General features: G+C 40.7%; 1 protein-coding gene across 2 annotated transcripts in view; it reads right to left on the reverse strand.

Moving 5' to 3' along the window:
- SCARB2 (scavenger receptor class B member 2) overlaps positions 1 to 23,744 on the reverse strand; it is a 79,617-nt gene that overhangs the window by 32,836 nt on the left and 23,037 nt on the right. For both annotated transcript variants that reach the window (XM_085845461.1, XM_085845462.1), the window contains exons 2-7: positions 20,103 to 20,260; positions 19,694 to 19,838; positions 13,255 to 13,461; positions 12,712 to 12,803; positions 9,343 to 9,462; positions 56 to 234 (exon numbers count right to left, since the gene is read on the reverse strand). In XM_085845461.1, the coding sequence (XP_085701587.1) occupies positions 56 to 234; positions 9,343 to 9,462; positions 12,712 to 12,803; positions 13,255 to 13,461; positions 19,694 to 19,838; positions 20,103 to 20,260 (901 nt within the window). The remainder of the gene's footprint in view (positions 1 to 55; positions 235 to 9,342; positions 9,463 to 12,711; positions 12,804 to 13,254; positions 13,462 to 19,693; positions 19,839 to 20,102; positions 20,261 to 23,744) is intronic.

The raw sequence follows: 23,744 nt of genomic DNA on the forward strand, positions 1-23,744 counted from the left end.
CGCGTGGGCCAGAATAGAGTTTGTAAATTATAATAATCCTCGTGAAGACTTGTACCCTGTTTGCAGACACTGACGTTGAGTACTCCTGAGCCAAGGCAATTTCCAGTCGGAGTACAGAAGCCAGCGTTGGCCGGGTTGGTTGACGCATTGGCAAAAACGGAGGCCGGAGGGGTGAAACGAAAAGCCCACAAGCCAGCCACCGTTAGCTCCTGTTCATAGGTCGCATAGATCGACCTGCAATGAAAGACAAAAAAAAAAGAAACCAAGACTGGCATGACACAATGTTCGATAAAATTAGCATTTTGGAGGCTGGGGGTCAAAGGGGGAATTAATAATGGAGACAACATTTCATTGTAGGATTTTCACTGAATACAAATCATTGGGATCATTTGCCTTTTATTGTAAAATGGAAATAAAAATGCACAACAAAAGTACATACAGTATAATATATTGGTGAGTAGAAAGGAAAATATTTAATTCAGCACTACTCAGAAGTTTTGTTCATTTACGTTGCCCTTGTGTGTTCACATCCTGTCTGGCAATCCTGCTTGCGCTGCAGCAAAGGGCTCGCCCAGGCATGATGGGCTGAATGGCCTCCACCTTTGTTGGATTTCCTTGTTATTCCTTCTGCAACTCTGGGGGTTTGACCCAATCTGTTATCCAGACTTCCCAATCCGGATTTCTACTTCTGGTACGTCCTTCCTCCTGAGCCTAGTAATGACTAACTTTCCATACATTCGCTCTTGTCCCTCTTCTGCCCGTATTGGCTCTTCTGATAACTTTCTTGTCAAGGCCCATATCTCTTCGGATATTGTAGGAAAGGAAACTCAATGATGCAGGTATTGGCTATTCGCACAGGCCAACTGGCAGGGACTTCAATCTGCCCTCTCTCAAAAGGATTGGACCACGATACCCACAGCACCTGACAATTATTCCACCTGGGAATACTTTCACAAAAGCCTACTTTCTCTCATGCACCAGTTTATCCCATCCCATCTGCAGCTATCCTGTCCATCCTCTTGGCGATGGTACATTGAACCGTATCGGAGGCAGTTGCAGTCAAGCAGCTTGCTTTCTCAGCATGGAAATCTAACCCCACTGAGGGCAACTTTTCTTCATTCCGTAATGCTCGCAACAAGTGTGAGTCCGTCCTGAGGCAAGCCAGGAAACATCATCTTGCAAATCCCAAAGCTGAACTCTCAAACCAGCAGTCATGGTGGTGCCTTGTCGAGTTTGTCTTTGGTGTGTGCTCCCTACCATCCAATCCCTAACCTCATACAGCATTACTGGAGAATCTGCCTGAGAAAAGGCAGAATGTCTAAACTCTATCTTTGCCTCCAAATTTTGTGTATCCACCCATCCCATTCTGTCGCCAGTGTAACCCGACATACCCACTGTCTAATTGAATCTGTGTCCTTCTCACCCAAGAAGGTAGAGAAAGTTCTGTCTGACCTTGACCCTACTTCAGTGCCAAGCCTGGATGGCATTAGTGCCCAAGTTCTTGTTTCCGCTCTATATGCCATATTCAGTCTGTCCTTCTGAGGCTGTCTCCCATCTGCATCTCAGTCAGCGAACATCACTCCCAAGCACAAGAAGGGTGAAAGAACAGACCCTACCAGCAAGAGGCCAGTGAGCTTGCTTCCAATTACAAGCAAAATCATGGAATCAATCATTGCTTCAGATGTCATCTTTCCTATTTTCCAACAGCCTGATCTCTGACCATCAGTTTAGATTCCATCCTGGACACTAAACTCTGGACATGCTTCTGCTCCTCTCTTGGCAATGGCTGAATGGCCTCAATGTCAAACAAGAGCTTAGGACTGTCTGTCTGGACATACATTGGGCAAGCGACACAGTCTGGCATCCTGCTTTGCTTGCCAAGCTTTCTGCCTGTGGCATTCAGCTTTCATTCCTGGATTTCTGACTTCCTCCACTCACGCAGGCAATATGTTGCCATCGATGGAACCCTCTCCGCCCCTCACCTCGTGGAAGCTGGAGTTCCCCAAGGTAATGTTTTGGGCCCAGTCTTGTTCGTCATCTATATAAATGACCCCTTCAACGTTCTGGAAAAGCCTCTCCGTTTTTGTAGATGACTTCACATTTTGTATATTCTGCTAGGTAGACGGCAGTTGTATCTCTATCTGCTGATATGGAAATGATTAGACACTAGATTGATAAATGGAACACATCCTTCAATTTGAAAATATCACAGTCTCACCCAATTGCTCTGGAATGATCGTCAAACGAACTCACATATTTCCTTGGTCATCCACTGAAGAGGTTCAGTCTCTTGACCTTCTCGGGCTCCAGGCAATCAGCCATGACCTTTCATGGGCTGACCACATAGCTAAGCTGGCATTCAACTGGACATCCTTGGTTGATCCAAGTCTTCCTTGGAAAATCAGAGATACTCAGTCTCGAGGCCTTTGTCTGTAGCTCAATGGAGTATGGCTCTCCACAATGTGCTGGTGCCCCAGAATGACATCTGTCTCTCCAGGATTTTGTGGAATCTAAAGCTAAAAATATTGGAACCTCCTGTGACAATGCCAAAGACAAAGATTTGTTTCTGTAACATTGTAAGCAGTTGGTGGTCTTCCTGTTTCCTCTCACCTCTTCCTTATTATTATTATTATTATTATTATTATTATTATTATTTGTATACAAAGTCAAGACTCGTGGAAGAGCAAGAAGACTGAACGGGTCAGTATACAGCAGAACAAAAGGAACAGTAGAACGAGGAAGGAAACACCAACAGCAGCATTGAAAGACAAATCACAGGCAGACTTGGACAAATCAGGGATGTGCAACGGAAAGTGGGGTAGGGGAGGATGGACATGGTAGACCACATGCATGCAGAAGCAAACTCTCAGGAATGAAAAAGGGAAAATTTGGAAGGAGGTGGGCTTGGGGTTGGGGAGGGTTAAGAGGGGTATTAAAGATCATGGTTTTCGATGGGGGATGGTGGTGCGATGCTGTTCAGCACCATCTCAGATGATGGTGAACAGCTGTCTTGAAGACCTGGAGGGAAGAGTGAGATTGAAGAGAATGAGGAGGTTGATTCCACAGGAGGGGGGGGGGGAGGAACGAATGAGTGGAGATGAGCAGTGATACTGAATTTTGGGAGTTTTACCAGAAGGGGGTTGATGGTGGACCATGTGAATCCTGCAGAAACCTGGGGGGGGGGGCGAAGGGAAATCAGAGAAAGAGCAGAGCATGCAGACCAGAAAGGGAGCAGTTGAAGACAGAGACACCGTCGACCTGTCGACGATGGGAAAGTGATAGGCCCTTGGACTCAGCCTCATTGCAGGACTTTCCAATGATCTTGAAGGTCCTGGTTTCCATGGCATCAAGATGAGCAAGGTGTGAGGGAGGCATGCCAGCCCATTCTCTGAGCTTTCTGCAACATTGCTCCCTCTGCTGTCTCACTCCTCCAACCCTCCTGATATACTCCTTCTTCTTCTTCTTCTTCTTCTTCTTTCGGCTGCTCCCGTTAGGGGTCGCCACAGCGGATCATCCGTATGATCCGCATAGTGATTTGGCACATGTTTTACGCCGGATGCCCTTCCTGACGCAACCCTGGTCGCCTCTTACCACACAGGGATATGGTACACCTATTTTAACCGGGGTATACACAAGCCCAGTACACTGGTACTCATTTTGCCGACCTCGGAAGGATGGCAGGCTGAGTCAACCCCCTGGTGTATTAATTCAGTGGCCCAACGGGGCTTGAACTCAGGACCTTTTGGATCCCAAGCCGCTGCCCTAACCACTGCGCCAACACCAGGCTCCTCCTGATATACTCCAGGGTGCACATATTCTTCCAGTAACCCCCTTCTAGTATATTTCAAAATCCAGGCTGGCTGCACACCTCAACCCTTTTATTCCTCGTTTCTCCCATCGAGGGAACCACTTTCCAGAGGCTGTTCTGTTTCACTCTTCACTCCAAGGCTTCAAGCAAGCAGTGCACCACCATCTCTTGTCATCCCCAATTCTATCTCATGATCTTTATGACTCCAAATAAGCTTTCCTAACATAACCATTGTAATTCCTAGTTTCAATGCTTCCTCTCCTCTCCCCCCTTCTTTTTATCCTGATCGTTCATTCCCTTGATGTTCATCCCACTGTCAGATCTACCTTGCTCCTCGATGAGCCTCACACCTGTAAAGAAAAAGGAAAATCACCGACTTGTGTACCTGCATTTCCCCCGAATCGTGACCCCCTCCCACATGCAAAGTGGTTGATAACCCCCATTTTCTCCATCCCATGGTACGTCCTATTAATCGAGAGGCACATCCACCACATTCACACCACAACTTCCACAGCATTAACCACATTGTAAAAAGGCCACGGTTGCCATGGGCAGTGTTACAAATCCCTTGCCAGACATAGTTAGACCCACAGAAGTAAAATAAAATCTCTTGGGAGTAAATTATTAAATCCACAATGTTCTTCAAAGTTGCTTTAAAAAAAATTACTACTGCATGAAGCAGCTCTTTCAGCAGTTTCCCAGACTGGTATTGATGTAAACCTTTACCTAACCATTTCAGCAGACTGTACATTATCTTTAGGGGGATGGACTAAGGTCCAGGCTTTGGCAAAGCAATCTTGCTGCCAATCCCATAAAACCCCCTTTGGGCAATCCCTCACGAATAAGTCTCCTGTTCACTATTTGTGAGTGAAATATTAAATTTATAATTCAGATATTAAAGGACATAATCAAAGATCTCCCCACCCCCCCCCCACCCCCTTTCAGGGTATCCCCACAAGGCAAATTGAATGGATATTGTCTGAAAAATTTTAACTAGTGTTAAATTGCTTCACAAATGACATTTGTCTATCCTTATTTCAAAAGAAAACGTTAAAAATCAGTCGACTTGTAGATAGTTGTGGATATATATAACTTCCCATCTCCATTTGGGGTTGACATCATGACAGCAGAAGATTTCCCACGAGGGTGAACACTTTCAAGGCTCACATGTCTCGATAAGCCTCAAGTTTTCCATTGCAGCTCATTATTGTAATAAACGGTGAGTAAATGGGATTTTAAATAATTCAGCATCACATTACAATGCCAAGCGAGCTGATGACCAAGTACAGTTGTGATAATTTGCATTCGGAATCACACTCAGTGAAACTTATAGCTCGTCCCTCTCCCCAGCAACATCGAAAACAAACAACTTCAGTTTGTGGTTCTCAGCTTTCCCGTCCAACTGTCAAGATGACAACACACACTGGTGTCAGGAGTCGGGCATAGTCGTCTGTTCAGGAGTAGGAGTCGTCGTCCAGTCAAGAGTCATCAGATCGAGTCGTCAAGTCTGAAGTCAGACAAGGTCCCAGACAAATGGAGGCTATCTGGGATTATATGGAGCAAAACATCACAACTCTGTCCTGAAAACGTGATCCTAAAAAAAGAAGGTGGATACTTTGAGTATTGGGAGGACTCCATTTCACCTTAAACCTGGAAATAGAGATTACAACAAACAGGAGAAAGCAATTGTTCCAACCGCAGAACTCATGCAGGATGCAATCCTTGGTTTGGAGCTTTCTCAACCCTCATAACTATATCGAGGACTAGCAGAGGTACCTACACCTTGTGCGGAAGGAATTTAGAGTTTAGATATTAGAAGATGATAAGTAATACTCCCTACCGCCGGGTGGCGCTACACGATACACATTTACAGAGAAAATGGGTGTCTTCCCCCATCCCTGAACACCTACCCTGTAGGTTTGAAAATGTTTCCTTGCATCTCCATTTGCCAAGAAGATTCCAACGGTATGCAGTATGATGTGGTTACTACTGGTGGGGCCAATTCTAATCAATGGACAGACAGACAGAAAATACAACTATATACAGGGTGAGTCAAAAGTAGCACCCGATTTCTGTTTTTTTTGGCTATCAGATTATTTCTGAGAAGTCATGTTGTTAATAATTGTCTTGCAGATTATTAATTTTATCCCAGAAAGTGGATCGGCCGCCGCCGTCCGATCTAGTGGCCCACACGCTCCGCAGACCTTACACCTCCAGATTTCTTTCTTTGGGGGCCTTGGGGGGCATTTCTTTCTTTGGAAAGACCTTGTTTATCGTGAAAAGCCTCGTCCCATTCAGGTATTGAAGGCTCAAATCACTGCAAAGTTTGAGGAAATTGATATCGAACTCTGCAGACATGTGTGCTGCTCTGTGCCTGCTCGGCTGCAATTGTGCATCGATCACGAGGGATGGCACTTTGAAAATTGCAAGTGAAACAGCTTGGTACAGTTCCGTAATAATTTTTTCTTGAATAAATGGTTAGATAAATATGTCATTCATTTATTTCTACCTTCTTGGACACTGTAATACAAATGGCAAACAAACAGTCAACTGACAGAAATCGGGTGCTACTTCTGACTCACCCTGTATATACAGTATGTATATGTATATATGGTGTCTCAAAAAAATATACAACTTTTAAAATGCTTCGTTTGATCCTAAAAAAGGAGTAATTTTGTCACTAATGCTTCATTTCTTGTTGCAGAGACCCTGAAGTTTATTTTGATACCAAGCAAGCGCCAGAAAAATGCCAAGCCTGACCGTACAACAACGGACGAAAATTGTTGAACTTTGGTACCAGACGAAAAGTGTCATCCAGGTGCAACGTCTTGACTCGAGACATTTCGGTATCCACTTGCGCCATGCACCAAACTTTCGGACAATTGAGTGCACCATCACAAAGTTTACCAATGTGGGAACCATCTGCGACCTTCACAAGGGTCACAGTGGTCGGAAGAGGACAGGTCGTAGTGATGAAAATGTGGAAATGGTGAGACAGGCGGTCGTTCAGAGTCCAAAAAAATCGATTCGACGACTTTCTGCCAAGACAAACATTCATAAGAGCGCTGTTCAGAGGATCCTTCGCCAAGACATTCATGCCTTTCCAAACAAGGCGTTTTCTCAACCAACATTTTGAGGGCCACTTTATCTCCCTCTACGAAGACGTTGAGTGGCCACAGTATTCCCCTGACCTTACTCCTCCAGACTTCTTCTTGTGGGGGTATCTTAAGGACAGGATCTATGGAAACCCTAGGCCTCAGACTCTTGATCAGCTGAAGGAAAACATCCAACAAGAAATCCAGAACATTCCTCAGGAAACGTTTCCCAAAGTGATGGAGAACATGACAACGCATTTGCAGGCAGTGATCGGACACCGTGGAGCCTACGTCAAACATGTGGTCGAAAAGAAAATGACGATTCTATACCAAAATTGAAATTTTGGTGGCAATTTTGACATTGGTACAATAAACTTCAACTTTTCAGCTTTCTATCCAGCCATATATCTTTAAAAAATATATGTTATGACCATCCTCTTTGCAGATGAAAAGTTGTATATTTTTTGTGACACCCTGTATATGTATATATATATATATATATATCTATCTATCTTCTTCTTCTTCTTCTTCTTCTTTCGGCTGCTCCCGTGAGGGGTCACCACAGCGGATCATCCGTATGATCCGCATAGTGATTTGGCACATGTTTTACACCGGGTGCCCTTCCTGACGCAACCCTGGTCGCCTCTTACGACACGAATATGGTGCACCTATTTTAACCGGGGTATACACCGGCCCAGTACACTGGTACTCATTTTGCCGACATCAGAAGGATGACAGGCTGAGTCAACCCCCTGGTGTATTAATTCAGTGGCCTAACGGGGCTTGAACTCAGGACCTTTTGGATCCCAAGCCACTGCCCTAACCACTGCGCCAACACCAGGCTAATATATATATATATATATATATATATATATATATATATATATATATATATATATATATATATACATATATTTATATTTATATATATACATATATATATATATATAACTCGTATTTATATATATATATATATATATATATATATATATATATATATATATATATATATATATATATATATATATATAACTCGTATTTATATATATATACATATATACATATATATATATATACATATATATATATATATATACACATATACGATATTCGATAAATAGAGGCCGTTAGGAATTGCTTGTTACAATAAACATCTCACCTCAACAAACGTTACACACTGGGATGCAATAACTTTTCATTCCATATTGATTCATGAGTACAGAAGCATTTACATTGCACTGAACCAATGCACTGCCTAATGGTCATTCATAACGAATTTGTGACATGCCCATTATTGTCTTTCTTTGTGCATTTCCATAGTAATTGTCCCCTACCGGTTTCACCAGAGGAGACTATAGGTTTGCTCTCCGTCTGTCTCTGTCTGTCTGTCTGTCTGTCTGTCTGTCCCACCTGTAGTTTTTCTGACTTTTTTCCCCATAGCCTTTCACATATTCAACTGAAACTTGGTACATGGCTTTACTGATAAGTTGCAGAACAAGTTCGAGTTTCAGGGTGTTTCGTAAAATTTTCAGCATTGTTCCCTTTTTAGATTTGGAAAATATCCCATAATATACTGTACACGAGTCGGTGCTGCCGATGCAGTCCACTGGGCTATTGGGCACAATCCTGGACAGGTCAAAGTCATACCAAAGATTTTTAAAAATGGTACGTCTTGCCTTCTTGCTTGATGCTCAGCATTTAAAAAAGGATAGAGAATGGACAAACAACCATAGGTTGGCAATCATAATGTAGGCTTTGATGAGCCTAATGGCTTCATCCTGTGTTGAACAATCCTTGTCAGGTAACTCGTATTTATTTAAGCTACAGTAAATGCAGATGTATGGAAATATTGTTTTTGGCCAATAAATAAAATACCAGCTTTTTTTCTATTAACTTATTTAGAAAACCTAGGAGGTAATTTGGTCCAAGGTGTCTGTGCCATATCCAAATCCAGTTAATGTAATTTATTAACTTACTTATCTTCAATGTGCCAACCCTATTCTTACCATCAGCATTTACATACGTAACATCTACACCTCTTTTACAAATCAACATGCCTATCCCATGTTAACCTCAAAGCAAATAATTCAGTCAGCATACTAAGCACACAATGACCCTTTTTAATCAAGAGATACCATTAGAACTTTAAAGTCCACAAGGGTGTGCTGGGAATAACTCGCTCACTATTCGTCAATAGAGACCATGGGATGTTTAACGTCCACCAATTAAGGAGAGAAAATGGGTTACCCAGCTTCGTGTTGCATCCGAGGGACGGTGCACACCCTGCCTGCGAAGCCTCGATGTGACAGTTTATAGTCAAGTCAGAAATCAAACTCAAACTAACAGCTCAAAGTTAAGTGCGTTACCTCTGCACCATTCCAACAGACTGGGAATTGGGTACAATGGTGGAGCGTGACGTACCAGAAAGAGGCTGCTCACCTGCATAGCTCTGAGTTGAACATATACAAGACATCTTTACGAGAGAGCATCGGACGGAAGCTTGTGCCATCGGTTCCATTGATAGCATTGCAGCTATCGCTTGTCCACCAGGGCAGCGTTCTAACACACAAACGAATGCATGGACATTGTATAACTTGAGAATATATGCCATTGGACATACCAAAAGAAAATTTTCACACAAGTATCAGCACGTCTCTTTTTCCCCAAAAAATGATTAAAAAAAAAAATATCCTGAGCAATCACTACAGGTGTAAGGTGGTCGTAGTTCAAAAATTTATCCAACATCCAAATCACATTGAGGTTTTCTTATCTTTCAATACACACACACAAACAAACATTTTAAGGCTATTTTCCCTGCCAGAGCAGGGGTTAGCCTTGGATGTCCCATGACAATCTTCTATCATGGTTCCCTTTTTGAGGCAATGTTTTTTTTATGGCCAGATTCCCTTCCTGACACCAACCCTTTAACACCTCTTAGAACACACAGGGATACGGTGCACCTATTCGAAACTCGGGCACACACCAGAACATCCCAGCAAGCTAGTTGGTACTCATTTTGCCGACCTCAGAAGGATGACAGGCTGAGTCAACCTCACCTGGTATTAATTCAACAGCCGAGTGGGATTTGAACTCAGGAGCCTCGGATTCCAAGCCCACCACCCGAACCATTAAACTAACACCAGGCTTGGTTCTTTTCTTTCAATATTTCATGTATTTTACAAATTACATATGGATTTTTTTTTACATTGCCACATCTTGGAATACCATGAGTATCGCGCTCATGTACAGTAACATGTGGAAGGTGCATTGTAGGCAGTGCTGCTCTGAGGGCCCCATTTCCCCACAAAAGGGGGCCCCCATATCAGCTTGCAATTTTTTTCAAAGCATCTTGAAAGTCCAGTAGTAAAGTGTAGACACATTATCAATAACATGGCCGAACTTGAGCTTAAGCCCGGGAGTACTTCGGAGAAAGTGTGAAAGCTTTCCGAAGGAAGTTCTGTAAATTCGAGTGAATTTGCTTGCGTAGCAAAAAGGTATTTTGCATACAAGTCTGCAGATGATTTCCGAGCCATAGGAAAAGTTCAAAGTTTAATTTCTCTACTGGATTATTGATGTTTGCTAAAACACACTGGAGAATCGATTCGATCAGTTGAGCTGCGTCTTACAACCATTCAATGTCACACCTATGAAAGCTTTGAGCGATAATGATCTCAGAAAAATCTGTAATGACCTCCATATCCTCCTAACTGATTAAAACTCAAGCAACCTGGAACCTAACTAGCTGCTGGAAGAACTCAAGCTTCTGTACAACTTGGTGCTGGAATGATGTGCTCCACTAGAAACACTGACATAATGATACAACTAGAACGGCACTTGGTAGAGCGCATGTCCCCGCCAAGCTGAACAGTTTACGTATTGTATCCCACTGATAGGACACATCCCAATCCAGATCTTCGTCAAAATCGAACAAATTCATCTTTGTCGCACAGCCAAAATGTCCACCAAGTTCAGTGCGGATCCGTCCACAACTTTTTTGAGATATCGTGCTACATATCGTTTTTGGCCCTATCTCTCAATGGTGAAGGAGGAGGAGATTGGGACCATACTCTGTGCAGAGCGTTGGTGCTGCTTAAGCAATCTCCTTGGCTATTGGACACAATCATGGACGGGTTGCCACTCTGACACAGTATACCAGCATGCTGGCACTCATTTTGCCGACCTCGGAAGGATGACAGACCGAGTTAACTCCACCTGGTATTAATTCAACAGCTGAGCGGGATTTGAACTCAGGACCCGAGGATCCAAAGCCCACCACGCTAACCATTAAGCCAACACCAGGCATAATGGTGAAGAATCACATAAAGAATTCTAGTATCTGGATCTGGGTACAGGATCTTCACCAAGATCTAATCATTTCGTCCTTGTCACAGACCCAACCTGTCCATCAAATTTGGTCCGAGTCCGTCAACAACGTTTTGAAATATCCTGCTCGCAGACAGGCAGACAGACAAGCCGGTAGGCAGACATGGGTAGTCGATCAAGTCGAATTTAGTCGTTTTTCAGCCGTTACTAGCCAACAAAAGCGTCCATAGCAACGGTTCTTTCTCACACATAACTAGGACGTACCATGAACCTACCATACCAGTTTCATGTATATCTGACTCATAGTCTCTGAGATATAACGAACTTCGTTTTTTTAATTGTTTTCGACCAGGGTTCATTCAAAGTCTATCTTCTCCGACAGTTTTCATAGGATCCGGCTGGAAATTTTTTGACAATATGGCTGAATGTACTGCCCACAGTCGGCCATGGCCCGATTTTTGAAAAAAAATAATTTTTGAGATTTTTTATTTTATTTCAAAGGTCCGTTGCTAGGCAACGGATGGGTCCATAGCAACGGTTCTCATTTGCACACAACTAGGTCATGGTATGAACCTACGAACCAAGTTTCATCGAAATCGCCATTGTATTAACGGAGCACTGGACCGAAAAGACATACATACAGACAGACAGACAGACAAACATATCGACGGAAATACTGATAATAAGGGTAGACTAGATTGACGACCCAACGGACAGGGGTGAAAACACAATTATGATGATTTATTTATCCATCAAATCTTACACTATTCCAATTCTTCCAGATGGTGGCCCGCTGTCATTTCACATCATCTTCGATACCCATCCACTTATATATATTTTTGCTAACACTGCCACCTCTTCTTTATCTGAAACTTTTTCCACCGACAATAATCATTTGTGTTTATCTGTATTCCGTCATCCACCTGTTTTTCCCTGTGATAATTTCGGCACATTGACTCAAGCATACCTGCCCCACCCTCCCCATCCACAGTTCAGCTCTTCAATAAGCATCAGCCAATTCATTGTTGGCGAGGTTTACACCGTAGGTGTGGGAGGTGTGAAATTAGGAATCAAGCAAAGATGAGTAGTGAGAATAGGGCTGGCAGGGTGGCCAACACAAATGCACACTCACCTCTGAGCCATCTAGTTTGTGTTTGAATCTCGGCCCAGCTACAAATTGTCATCCTGGTGTCTCGTAGGAAGGGCTAGGAATCAATGTGTGTCCCGTTGTTTGGATGGACATCGATTTGTTAAATTGGGCACCCCATCCCGTCTGTCAGCATTCGTTGGCAGACGTTAAAGATTCCATGGTGTCTTTCACAAAGAGTAGGTGAACTATCGCCGGCACCCGAAGCAAATAAAAAATTCCTGCCCAAAATTTAACAAAGTATTGAATATAAGTGGTCACAAAAGTTTAAGAAAAATGTCATGTGTGAATCTTCCAATGTATGGTCAAAAGCAAGAACAGCTGGTTTTCTCACTTGCCTCATGCCTTTCCACAGCTCAATTCTGGAGAAATTGTAGAAATCTCCTTTTCCACTGTTGAAATCATAACGTCCATCATTACTTCCATTCCTCTGCACACAAAATGGATTTATGGAAATCAAGAACTGACAGGCACATATGAAAGTGGCTTGGTGATGAAGGACACGCATGATGGGAAAACTGGATGTACTGTACAATGCGAATGATAGGATATCTCAAACAATGTGGACTCACCTTTGAGTTGTTCAGTCTGCATATGATTCCTGGCCCAACTACAAAATGTAAGTTCTGACACTTAGCAGGCCAGGTGTTGTATCGATGGGAATGCGTCCTTTGGAGGGTACATTAAGCTAGTCGACCAATCTGGTGGTATTGTGAATGTTAAGGTGAAGGCCATTGTGAAGTCCAGAAATGAAATAGAAACTTTTCTAGCTTACATTCTCAGCTCTGAAAATATTCACAACCTATTTGTGGGCACCCATGATCCTCCGGAGAGGGTTATGGGGGCAATCATAATTCTTCAAATAAGTACAAATCTCTCACCTTGTAAAAAAATCCAAAATGTGTATCTGGAACCAACAAAGGGTCGATTCTATTGAGGAAAACCAGCAGAGGGTCTTCATAGCCCCACAGCAGCTCATGTACTGAATGTGAAGTGAAGAGCGTTTCACTCTTCATTGCAACCAGGAAGGAAAACAAGATATTGACCAGGCTTGGAAGCCCAAACGCCTGCACCTTTTCAATTGCTGCCTGTGTGGTGAGGAAGGGGGGACGGGGGAACAATATGTCTGTGTGTCTGTGTGCCTAATAATTAACTCTGCCAAAGGTGGATGGAGGTTATGTTTTCACCCATGTCTGTTTGTCTGTCTGTTTCTTTGTCTGTGAGAAGGATATCTCAAAAAGTTGTGGATGGATTCGGATGAAATTTTACTTCGTGAGTTTGCCTAAAAGTGTTTCAAAGTACCACATGTACATTGGCATCTTTCGATGACAAATGAATAATTTACATAAATTATCATAAATATGTAGCCTCGGGGAATTAAATCATTTATTTTCAGCACTCAGAAAATATTGCACTGCATAAAGTTTAGAGCTGGTAATTTACACTTTCAAGAAAATACCTGGAAATACATGAAAAATGCATATAATTTGCATAAATTAATATAACAAGGATAAAATATAACCTCAGATAGCTGAATTTAATATTGATTTAGTGTTCTGATGATAAACAGGCAGAAAGCATTTCCTCCACACAGTTTTTGAGCTTGTAAGTTACAATTTCATTAAATATTCATCAATACATGTAATTTGCATAAATTAGCAGAACATGTGAAGGCGTGATTTCATTAAGTGAGTCGAGGATAAATGGGGCTTCTGAGGCAGCCATTCAAATGAATGGGGGAAAAGGGAAAAACTCTCTGACTTAAGCCCAAAATAGGAGACTGATTTCCTCCCCCTCCCCTACAAGCAAATGTTAAATTGAGACTTACTGATTAAAGCACTTCTTTCCTTTTATATTTTCATTCCATTCAAAGAGCGAACCAATGAATATTTGTCCATGTTCTCCTTTAGGGAATAAATTAATTTTCCTATTATATTCACTTTATCTCTTCAAGCATGAAAGAAAGGGCTGTTAGGGTGAGTTTTGTAAAATGGGGAAATGTTTTTAGAACACAGTCGTGCCGTGAAAATGAGGTAGTATTCTGTGCCTTGTCTCTCGTGGTTATATTTTAAATCATCAGAACACAAACAGAACAAAGTTTAGTTAAAAACAGCTTTTAAACGTAGGTTTTATCAAAAATCATTCAAAGCAAGATGTTTCATTTTCGTGTTTTCACCAACAAGCAAGACTTAACGAGTCAGTTTTGAAGTCAGCCAATCTGCCTCGCCCGAACCAAGCCAAAAAAATTCCGAAGTCATTTCCCATGTGGAAACACACCCTGGAAAAACCATTGTTGTGTAATCTCCCATTACGTCATCAAGTTGCTTATTTAAACTGCCTTGCTTATTTAAGTTGCTTATTTAAAGTTGTTATTAACTGACAAGTTGCTTATTTAAAGAATTGGATGAAGCTGAAGTTGGATATTATTTTGAGGTTGATTTAAAATATCCAGAAGAACTTCATCACAAACATAACGACCGACCTTATGCTCCTGATAAAGAAAGTCCAAGAAAACAATGGTTAAGTGATTACCAACGGTCATTCAATATAAAAGGTAAATCTCCAGAAAAACTACTTACTACATTAAATGATAGAGAAAGTTATGTTTTGCATCAAAGGAACTTGAGACAATATTTATCTGCTGGGTTGAGAGTGAGGAAAATTCATTGGATTTTGAAATTTAAACAGAGTCATTGGTTAAAGAAGTATATTGATTTTAATACAAAAAGGAGAACAGAAGCAAAAACAGATTTTGAGAAGGACTTTTATAAATTAATGAATAATGCTGTATTTCGAAAGACGATGGAAAATGTTAGGAATCGACAAAACATAAGACTTGCGACGTCTTGGAAACAGGCTTCAAAGTTAATTAATCGACCAAGTTTTGAACGAGCGGAGGTGTTTTCAGAGAACTTTTGTGCTTTTCATTTGAAAAAAGAGAGTATTGAAATGAATAAACCTATTTATATAGGAACATCAATTCTTGAGTTGTCAAAGTTGTTAATGTATGACTATTAATATAATAATTTAAAATCAAAGTATAAGGATAATGTGTCATTGTTATATATGCATACAGATAGTTTTATGTTAGAAATTAAGACAAGTGATGTATATGAGGATATGATTGATAATATTGATATATATGATACAAGTAATTATAAATCAGGTGATGTGTTGTTTTCATGAAAGAATAAAAGGTTATTGGTAAGTTTAAAGATGAATTGGGTGGGAAGGTCATGAGTGAATTTATAGGATTGAGATCAAAGTCTTATGCTTTTACGTATATTGATAATAATAACATTGAAAGGTGTGATAAGAAGCTAAAGGGAATAAAGAAAAATATAATCAAGGAAACAATAAACATTAAACATTATTACAACTGTTTAACCTTAAAGAAGGAAGAGTACAGAAAAAATCAATACAATAAGAAGTTATAAACATCAATTATATACAAAAGAGATAAATAAGAAAGCATTTGGAGCTTTTGATGATAAAAGATATATTTTAGAGAATGGAATCAATCGTCTCCCTTATGGTTATAAGTATAAGTGTTAAGATATTGGGTTGGGAATTTTAAAAGGCTTCCGCCGTCTTTTTACTGATTTATAAATGATAGAATCAAGCAATAACCAAACCAAAGAGTGGAGATGTAATCAGCCTTGGTATTTAAATGGGAAACATAAAGAATGTGAGAAATATCAAATAAGTTTTATTGAAGAAATAACTGTGGTAAAAGTAGATAAAACAAATAAGCAGATAAATTTAATTATAAATAATATGGAGGATGTAAATAAAAAATATATCCTTGAATGGACTGAAAACTTTGATGGTTATCAATTAAACAATGGAAAAACAATTTACTGCAATCTCAAAATGATATGTGGCTCAGGAGGTGGTCAAATAAGAGCATTAAGAGAAGTTTATCATTTCATCTCAGCTCAACAAAGAACCAAGAACCAAGTTCCAAAGTAATCTTTGTGAATATACTCAATGGTGATGAATGTAATAGGAAAATTAAGTTATTCCCCAAAGTAGAACATGGACAAATATTCAATGGTTCGCTCTTTGAATGGAATGAAAACTTAAAAAGAAAGAAGTGCTTTAATCAGTAAGTCTCAATTTAACATTTGCTTGTATGGGAGGGGGAGGAAATCAGTCTCACTTTTACATTTGTTTGTATGGGAGGAGGAGGAAATCAGTCTCCTATGTTGGGCTTTTGGGGCTTAAGTCAGAGAGTTTTTTCCCTTTTCCACCATTCATTTGAATGGCTGCCTCAGAAGCCCCATTTATCCTCTACTTAAGTGGCACCGATCAAAAAATTAAAGCTACAGGTCTACCGAGCACCTGGAGAAAGTTTTGTGTTGTTGTGCGCTCTGTCCCCATAACTCGAAAATATGGGTCTAAGCTGCCCGACTATGAGTTTTGTGTTCTTCTTTTGTATACAAAAGTCGAGGCTCTTGGAAGAGTGAGATGATGGAGCATAGAAAGACAAGCGCATGTTGGATGACCCATCCAGGTGGGGCAGCGCTGAGAGTGGAGCAATGAGATAACAACTGGGCACAAACAAGGGAATGGATCAACAGCAAAATAAGAGAACAAAGGGAAGGAAACATAGTGACCTGTGAACAAATGCAGTGGGTTGGGGTATGGGTAAGGAAAAGGGGATTAATGCCGGTAAATATATATATATATATATATATATATATATATATATATATATATATATATATATATATATATATATCATGGGTTTGAATGGAGGATGACTTGAGGTCATGGTATACAACTAGCTGGAAAGCCAGGAGGAAAGAGTGGGATTGAACTGACCGAGGTAGGCGGTTGCACAAGTGGCAGGGAAGAGGAACAAAGATATCGAGGTGAGTGGACAACCAGGATTCCTAAAGTTTCACAAGGAAGAAGTTACTAGAAGAGCAAATGTTCTCCTGGAAGAAATGGAAAGGGTCAAAGGGATGAAATACAAGAGTACAAGACCAGAAAATCGGTGGTAAAAACAGGCCACCGATCTGTTTGCAATGAGAGAGCTGATTCTTTCTCTGAAATAACAATTATTTTTAAAGCTTTGGCTTCCAGGAAAACCAGAAAAGAAAGGTGTGACCAAAAGTGTGAAGGGAACTAACCAATATGGGAGACCAATATGCCATTAAGCAATGAACAAAAGTCTTGTATGATATAAGAAGTTCAAACCAAGGAAGGACTTAGTATAATGAAGGATGCCCAGTATATAATGGCTTTGGACAACAGATGTGAGATATAGTACGCCTCAGAGGGATCGTTTGTGATGGTGATGTTCAATAGTTCAAGAAAATGAAGCTCTTGCAATGATTGATCATGGAAATAGAGAGGTGGGTTTGCTAGATGGATAAAATGACGTATTCCAAGTATAAGACCAGCATCTGATTATTTTAGGTTTGCAAAAAGGGAAACATTTCCTGTGAGACATCAATGGGATGTAGGATCATAAAATAAAATGTGGTCATTTGCAAATAAGAAAAAGTTTCCAGAGCATCAAAGATGTCGTATACTGTATGTTTATGAGGAACACAACTGGGCCCAAAATGCTGTTTTTGGAGGGGAGCAATTTTGGGGCATCTCTCAAGCCCTTACTGTGAGAGAAGGTAAATGGATTCCATTGAGAGTAACCCGCTGGCAGCAGCAAGCCATAGTAGAAAGCTACGCAAACAGAGCAACGTGCCAGATTGTGTCACGTATCTGAGCTATGCCTAAACATAGCTCTGAGCTCTTATTTGAAATTCAAAGCCATGTCATCTTGGCCCATCACTGAGGCAGTGTAGGCTGGTCAATCCCTGCCATACCCTGTTGGGTGAAAAGGTCACAGTGTTCAGAAGGCGGTCGGTAGAAGGAGATAATATTGTAATACAGAGGGATTGGTTGGGTACACGAGGTTGGCGGTAAACAACGAATTTAATTAATTTGGCCATATCTTGAGGACAGTCACCTGTAAAGCCATTTGAGGTGAGGGAGGGGATGGAGGGGGTCACAGTGGCATACATCAGAAAAGTACTTAAGAAGATGTCACCAGCATTTTGTGGAAGGAGACAAGTTGTGGAGTTTAGCCTTAATAGTTGGAAGATAATGTTTGCTGGCTTGTCTGAGGATGGATACTTCTTGCTAGCCTTGAGAAATGATCCAAAGTTGTCAGCAGTCAGGTTAGCCTTTCATAGTGAGAAAGCTAGCTGCGTGATAGCCATTGCCTCACCACAGCATTCAGTATACCAGAGACAAAAGATTAGATATGATAGCTGCTGGTGAGATTGGGTAAATCTGTGCACGCGAAAGAAAGACAGCAGGTTTGGTGAAAGCATTCCGAGGCTGACTCGATATTGGATGCAGAAGAAATGGAAGACCAATCCTTTTGTGAGAGGGCAGAATGAAGTACCTGCCATTTGGCCAAGAGAATATCAAAACTCTACGAAGGTGTGGTAACTAACACCAACCAGAGATTTGTACTTTCAAAAGAACATGGTCAGAGGAGCCAAGCAGGCTGGAGGAGCAACAGGAGAGGTTGGCTGGAAAGTTATCATCAGTTGCAGAGATCCAGGTTGGGAATTTCACAGATTGGGTCAAATCGATGGAGTCACAGAAGGACGTGATTGTTGTGAAAACTGCCTACCAACCAGCAAGCAAGGTGGCATTTAAAATCACCACTGGTGTCGGAAGGGAGGCTATTAGTTGGTCTATGTCACTGTAAAGATTGGTGTATCTGGAATCTTCATCGTTCTGTGGATGGCGCATCATGCAGACAAACATTAGGTGGTTGTGCAGAGGAAAAAACAGTAAACTGGAAGTAAGAGGATTGATTTAAATTGGTTAAAGGGGGAAGTGAAGATTGCAGGGAGAACTGGAAGTAAGAGGGTTGAGTGCCGGGGGAAGCTTACAGTACCGTTGGCGATTGCTTTGTGATCACAGATACCTAGGTTGTCGTTGTCGTTAGAGAAGTCGAAATGTGCACAAAGAGCTGAATTAAATAGAAGGAATGGTTTAACAGAATGACAGGGGCACAAAAGGAAAAAAAAGCATACAAAAAAGTACAGCTGAAAGCTGCTTGTTGTAATATGCATATTTGTCTTTTTTGTCTACATAATATATATATATATATATATATATATATATATATATATATGTATATATATATATATATATATATATATATATATATATATGTATATATAATACATACTTTTTTGTCTACATACAAGCTCAAAAATGAACCTTTTCTCTTTTAAAAGAAAAATAAACACTCAATAAACAAAAACTTCTAATATCATTGTATGTGCTTACCACCAGAGGGACATTCAACATCATAATTTTGTCTTCCATAGGACTGCCAACTGACAGTTCTGGTATCCAGTTGTATGTGTGGACGAGAGTTGCTGACACAGTGTTGTTCTCGTGAAAGATCACATTTTGTCGCGAAAGTCGTTCTCTATGAACAAGACGATGAAAAATACAAAGCAGAAAATATACTTCCAGGTGTTTATTCATTTAATTAGCTGCTACAATTGTACAAGTGAAACAAAACGACTGTTTTTATATCAAACCAATTGCTCATTATTATAATAAATGGTGAAAGTGCAATAACTGAGGAAAGGAAAGGAAAGGAAAAGGGAAAAGGAATGGAAGATTAAAAAAATTGGCAAAAAGGAAACTGTATTCAAGCATGAAACAACCAAAAAGTAAATGGACAAACCTATAGGTGTATGGTCCACGTTGTTGCAGCACCGGGCGCTCCCCTGCCAGCACCTCACGGGGGTTTACGCAATGAAATAGGTATACCTCAAATTCCACCATTGCTGGGATTTCTTTCCAGTTCTTGAATGCTTTTGAGTTTGGCTTCAACACCATTCGCTGAAAATCACATAAGACTTGTTTTTGGAAAAAAAAGTATTTGCTTGGAAACTGAAGGGGTGCGTAAGCTCAGTAGCTACAGTACTGAATCAGAAAATATCACCACAAAAGGAATTCTTGTAAAAATGGTGGCTTTTACAAAAGTAGTTAAATTATGTTTAATTAGACAGCTGAACTGAATTATGGGGATACATCAGCCAAAAGCACAATTTTTTTCCTGGGTGTCATTTATATCAACAGCATTAATTTTACCATCGGTGCCATGAAATCTGTAATTCACGACTATGAGTAAAATGATAATTTATGCAAATTATTTGCATTTTAAGCAGATTCTTTGGTAATTTAACAGCGAAGTATATTGGTAGCTGTTTTTTTATGTGCATCTGTATGTTTGGCACAGATAAATAGTATTGCAATGTTAATTTTAAATTGATGGATGTTGTCTGAGTTTATGCTAATGCATGCATTTAATTGCATATTCAATCTCATTCTAATGATTTCATTAGCAGCTTTGCTTTTTTGAACTGGGTGTGTTTGTTCTATTCAGAGCCTTCATATTGCAAGCTTTGCTTTTAGATTAGTTAATTTCAAATGCCATTTTAATGTAAATTTATGCAAATTTAATGTAAATGTATGGTATTTTGCTGACATTTCAATATCAAGTGATTATACGATACATGCATTACTGATAAACAAAATGGGGATAATAGATCTAAGATTGGTAGCCTAAACTTATACACACAGGATAACTTCCCTCCAATATTGATATGAGCTGCTCTTTTGATACATGATAAAACATACAAATTAATTTCCATCAACTTTTCCATGATATAAATATCTATTAAAAAACAAGTATTTGCAGGATTTGCAAATTCAACATCTCATGAAAAGTGTATTCAAGTGCTATCAAAGGGGTGAAGTATAACGACCCACTCACATCACTCACCTGTGAATGGAGGGAATACCCAATTAGCTCTCACCGAATCAATTAAACCGAGGTGGCTCGGATTATATAAATAAATCGACTCCTCCCATGCTCTTCGAGCTGAAGAAGTTGCATAAAGCATCCAAGAAAGGCTACCCAAGGTAAACCCTTTTCTGTTTCAAACGCTTCCCTGAGTTCCTCCACAGCTGTAAAGACATTCACAAATAGAACACACATGAGAATCCCAATGCTACACACCCCCTCAGCTGCCGGACCAGTTTCATTGCTTATTGGCAAATCATCAGCGACAGCGCAGAAAGAAATGCATACCAACGAGACTTCCAAGCATTTACCACATGCAAATGCCAAAAGCAAGCATGTACCACATGCAAAAACAAATGTCGCATTTGCACGTGGTACATGCTTGGGAGCCTTGTTGGTATGCATTTCTGTCTGCGCCGTCGCTGATAATTTGCCAATAAGCGATGAAACTGAAACTGGTCCGGCAGCTGAGGGGGTGTATAGCATTGGGATAATCATGTGTGTACTATTTGTGAACGTCTTTACAGCTGTGAAGGAACTCTGGGAAGCATTTGAAACAGCAAAGGGTTTACCTTGGTAGCCTCATCAGCTGGAATAGCATGGGAGGAGTCAATTTTTATGTATGTAATTTTTACATATATATATATATATATATATATATATATATATATATATATATATACACACATATATATATGACTATGTCCAATGGATATCGGGGGAATGCTCGTCACTCTCTACATGTTTCGATTTACCTGCCGATCACATCACCTGCCTTCTGGTTGAATGGTTTGCATTAGTGGGAACAATCGTCTGGTAGCAGATGGATGGTTGTTCTTTGCAGATTATGCGGTTTTTCTGTGTGAGACATAATCCACGGCGATGCTAATCATAATGGTCAGGAGGTGCGTCTGATGTTTAAACGACGAATGTGGTCATCGTTGATTAGATATTTATTGGTATGCCATTCTGATGAGGGAAAACAAGCCTGAAATCTGCAAAGGCAGCTCCGTTTTATGTTTAACTGATGTTGACCATGTAATCATTGTCTGTTGGACAGATTCACCCAGCAGAAGATTCCGGATTGGAGGTGACGCTTTGGTGTAGGACTATCTCCAATGGAGATTGGGGGAGTGTTTGTCACATTCCACATGTTTCGATTTACCCGCCGATCACATCACCTGCATTCTGGTTGAATGGTTTGCATCAGCTAGAACAATCGTCTGAGTGGTAGACGGACGGTTGTTTTTGGGGGGGATTATGCGGTTTTACTGTGTGACACATAATCCACTGTGATGCTCACCATTAGAGTCAGGACGTGCATCTGATGTATGTATATATATATATATATATGTATATATATATATATATATATATATATATATGAGTACCAGTATACTGGGCCGGTGTATACCCCGGTTAAAATAGGTATACCATATCCCTGGGTCGTAAGAGGCGACCAGGGTTGCGTCAGGAAGGGCATCCGGCGTAAAACATGTGCCAAATCACTATGCGGATCATACGGATGATCCGCTGTGGCGACCCCGAACGGGAGCAGCCGAAAGAAGAAGAAGAAGATATATATATATATATATATATATATATATATATATATATATATATATATATATATATATATATATATACACATACACATATACACATATACACATATACACATATACACATATACACATATACACATATACACATATATACACATATATACACATTTATTTATTGTTATGATTATGGGGGTAGATGGAAGAATCGAATAGGGAATAGCATTGTGTAGAGTTGCGTGGTCCGTGGATGAGTCGAAAGCATCTTGATGTAGTCAGGAGGGAATCTATGAGCTGAAGTGTTACGTGTCACCACACGGGGTGGTGTGGTGTTAATTAGCTTTGGGAGTAAGAATAAGTTCCCCAGTACATGATTGCGCTCTGTGAATTTTCCATATGTTTTTATGGTTCAAGATCGGCAATAAAGGTGGGGAACGCGTCCCTGAAACCACAACAAATGGGTAGAAAGCCCCGCTTTCAAAGGTTGACAACAAGCGAAGTCACGCCCCGAAGGACGACTGATGGACGTGATGTCAGCAGCTAGCCGAGCAGGAGAAGCCCCGCCTTCCCTGGCTTCGTGGGAGCAGGCCACGCCCCGGAGGCAGAGGATAAAACAGGACAGAGAGAAGTGGAGTGATGAAGGGGAGCTTGTGCATTTTAAGAGGATTCTTGTGGCACATTTTGAGAGGTGAAAGAAAGGGAGCACACAGGAGAGGTTACGCATTTTAAGAGGAAGAAGGAGTTGGCTTGGCAGTTTGGGAGAGCCGTGATCAGAGTGGAGGCACAAGGTGCATTGTTTGGAGAGGTGAGAGCAGAGGTTGAGCACATACCGAAGAGGACAACATGGCCATTGAATCCGTGTTTAGGCGGTTTGGCTCATGTGGGGAAGTAGGATGCTGGCCTTTTGCTTCTGGTTGGGTCGATGAGGATGAGCAGAGTGCACGAAGCCGTTACA

Source organism: Eptatretus burgeri, chromosome 11 (assembly GCF_056783735.1).
Source record: "Eptatretus burgeri isolate ZD-2024b chromosome 11, Ebu_testis_v1, whole genome shotgun sequence".
NCBI classification, from domain to species: Eukaryota; Metazoa; Chordata; class Myxini; order Myxiniformes; family Myxinidae; genus Eptatretus; species Eptatretus burgeri.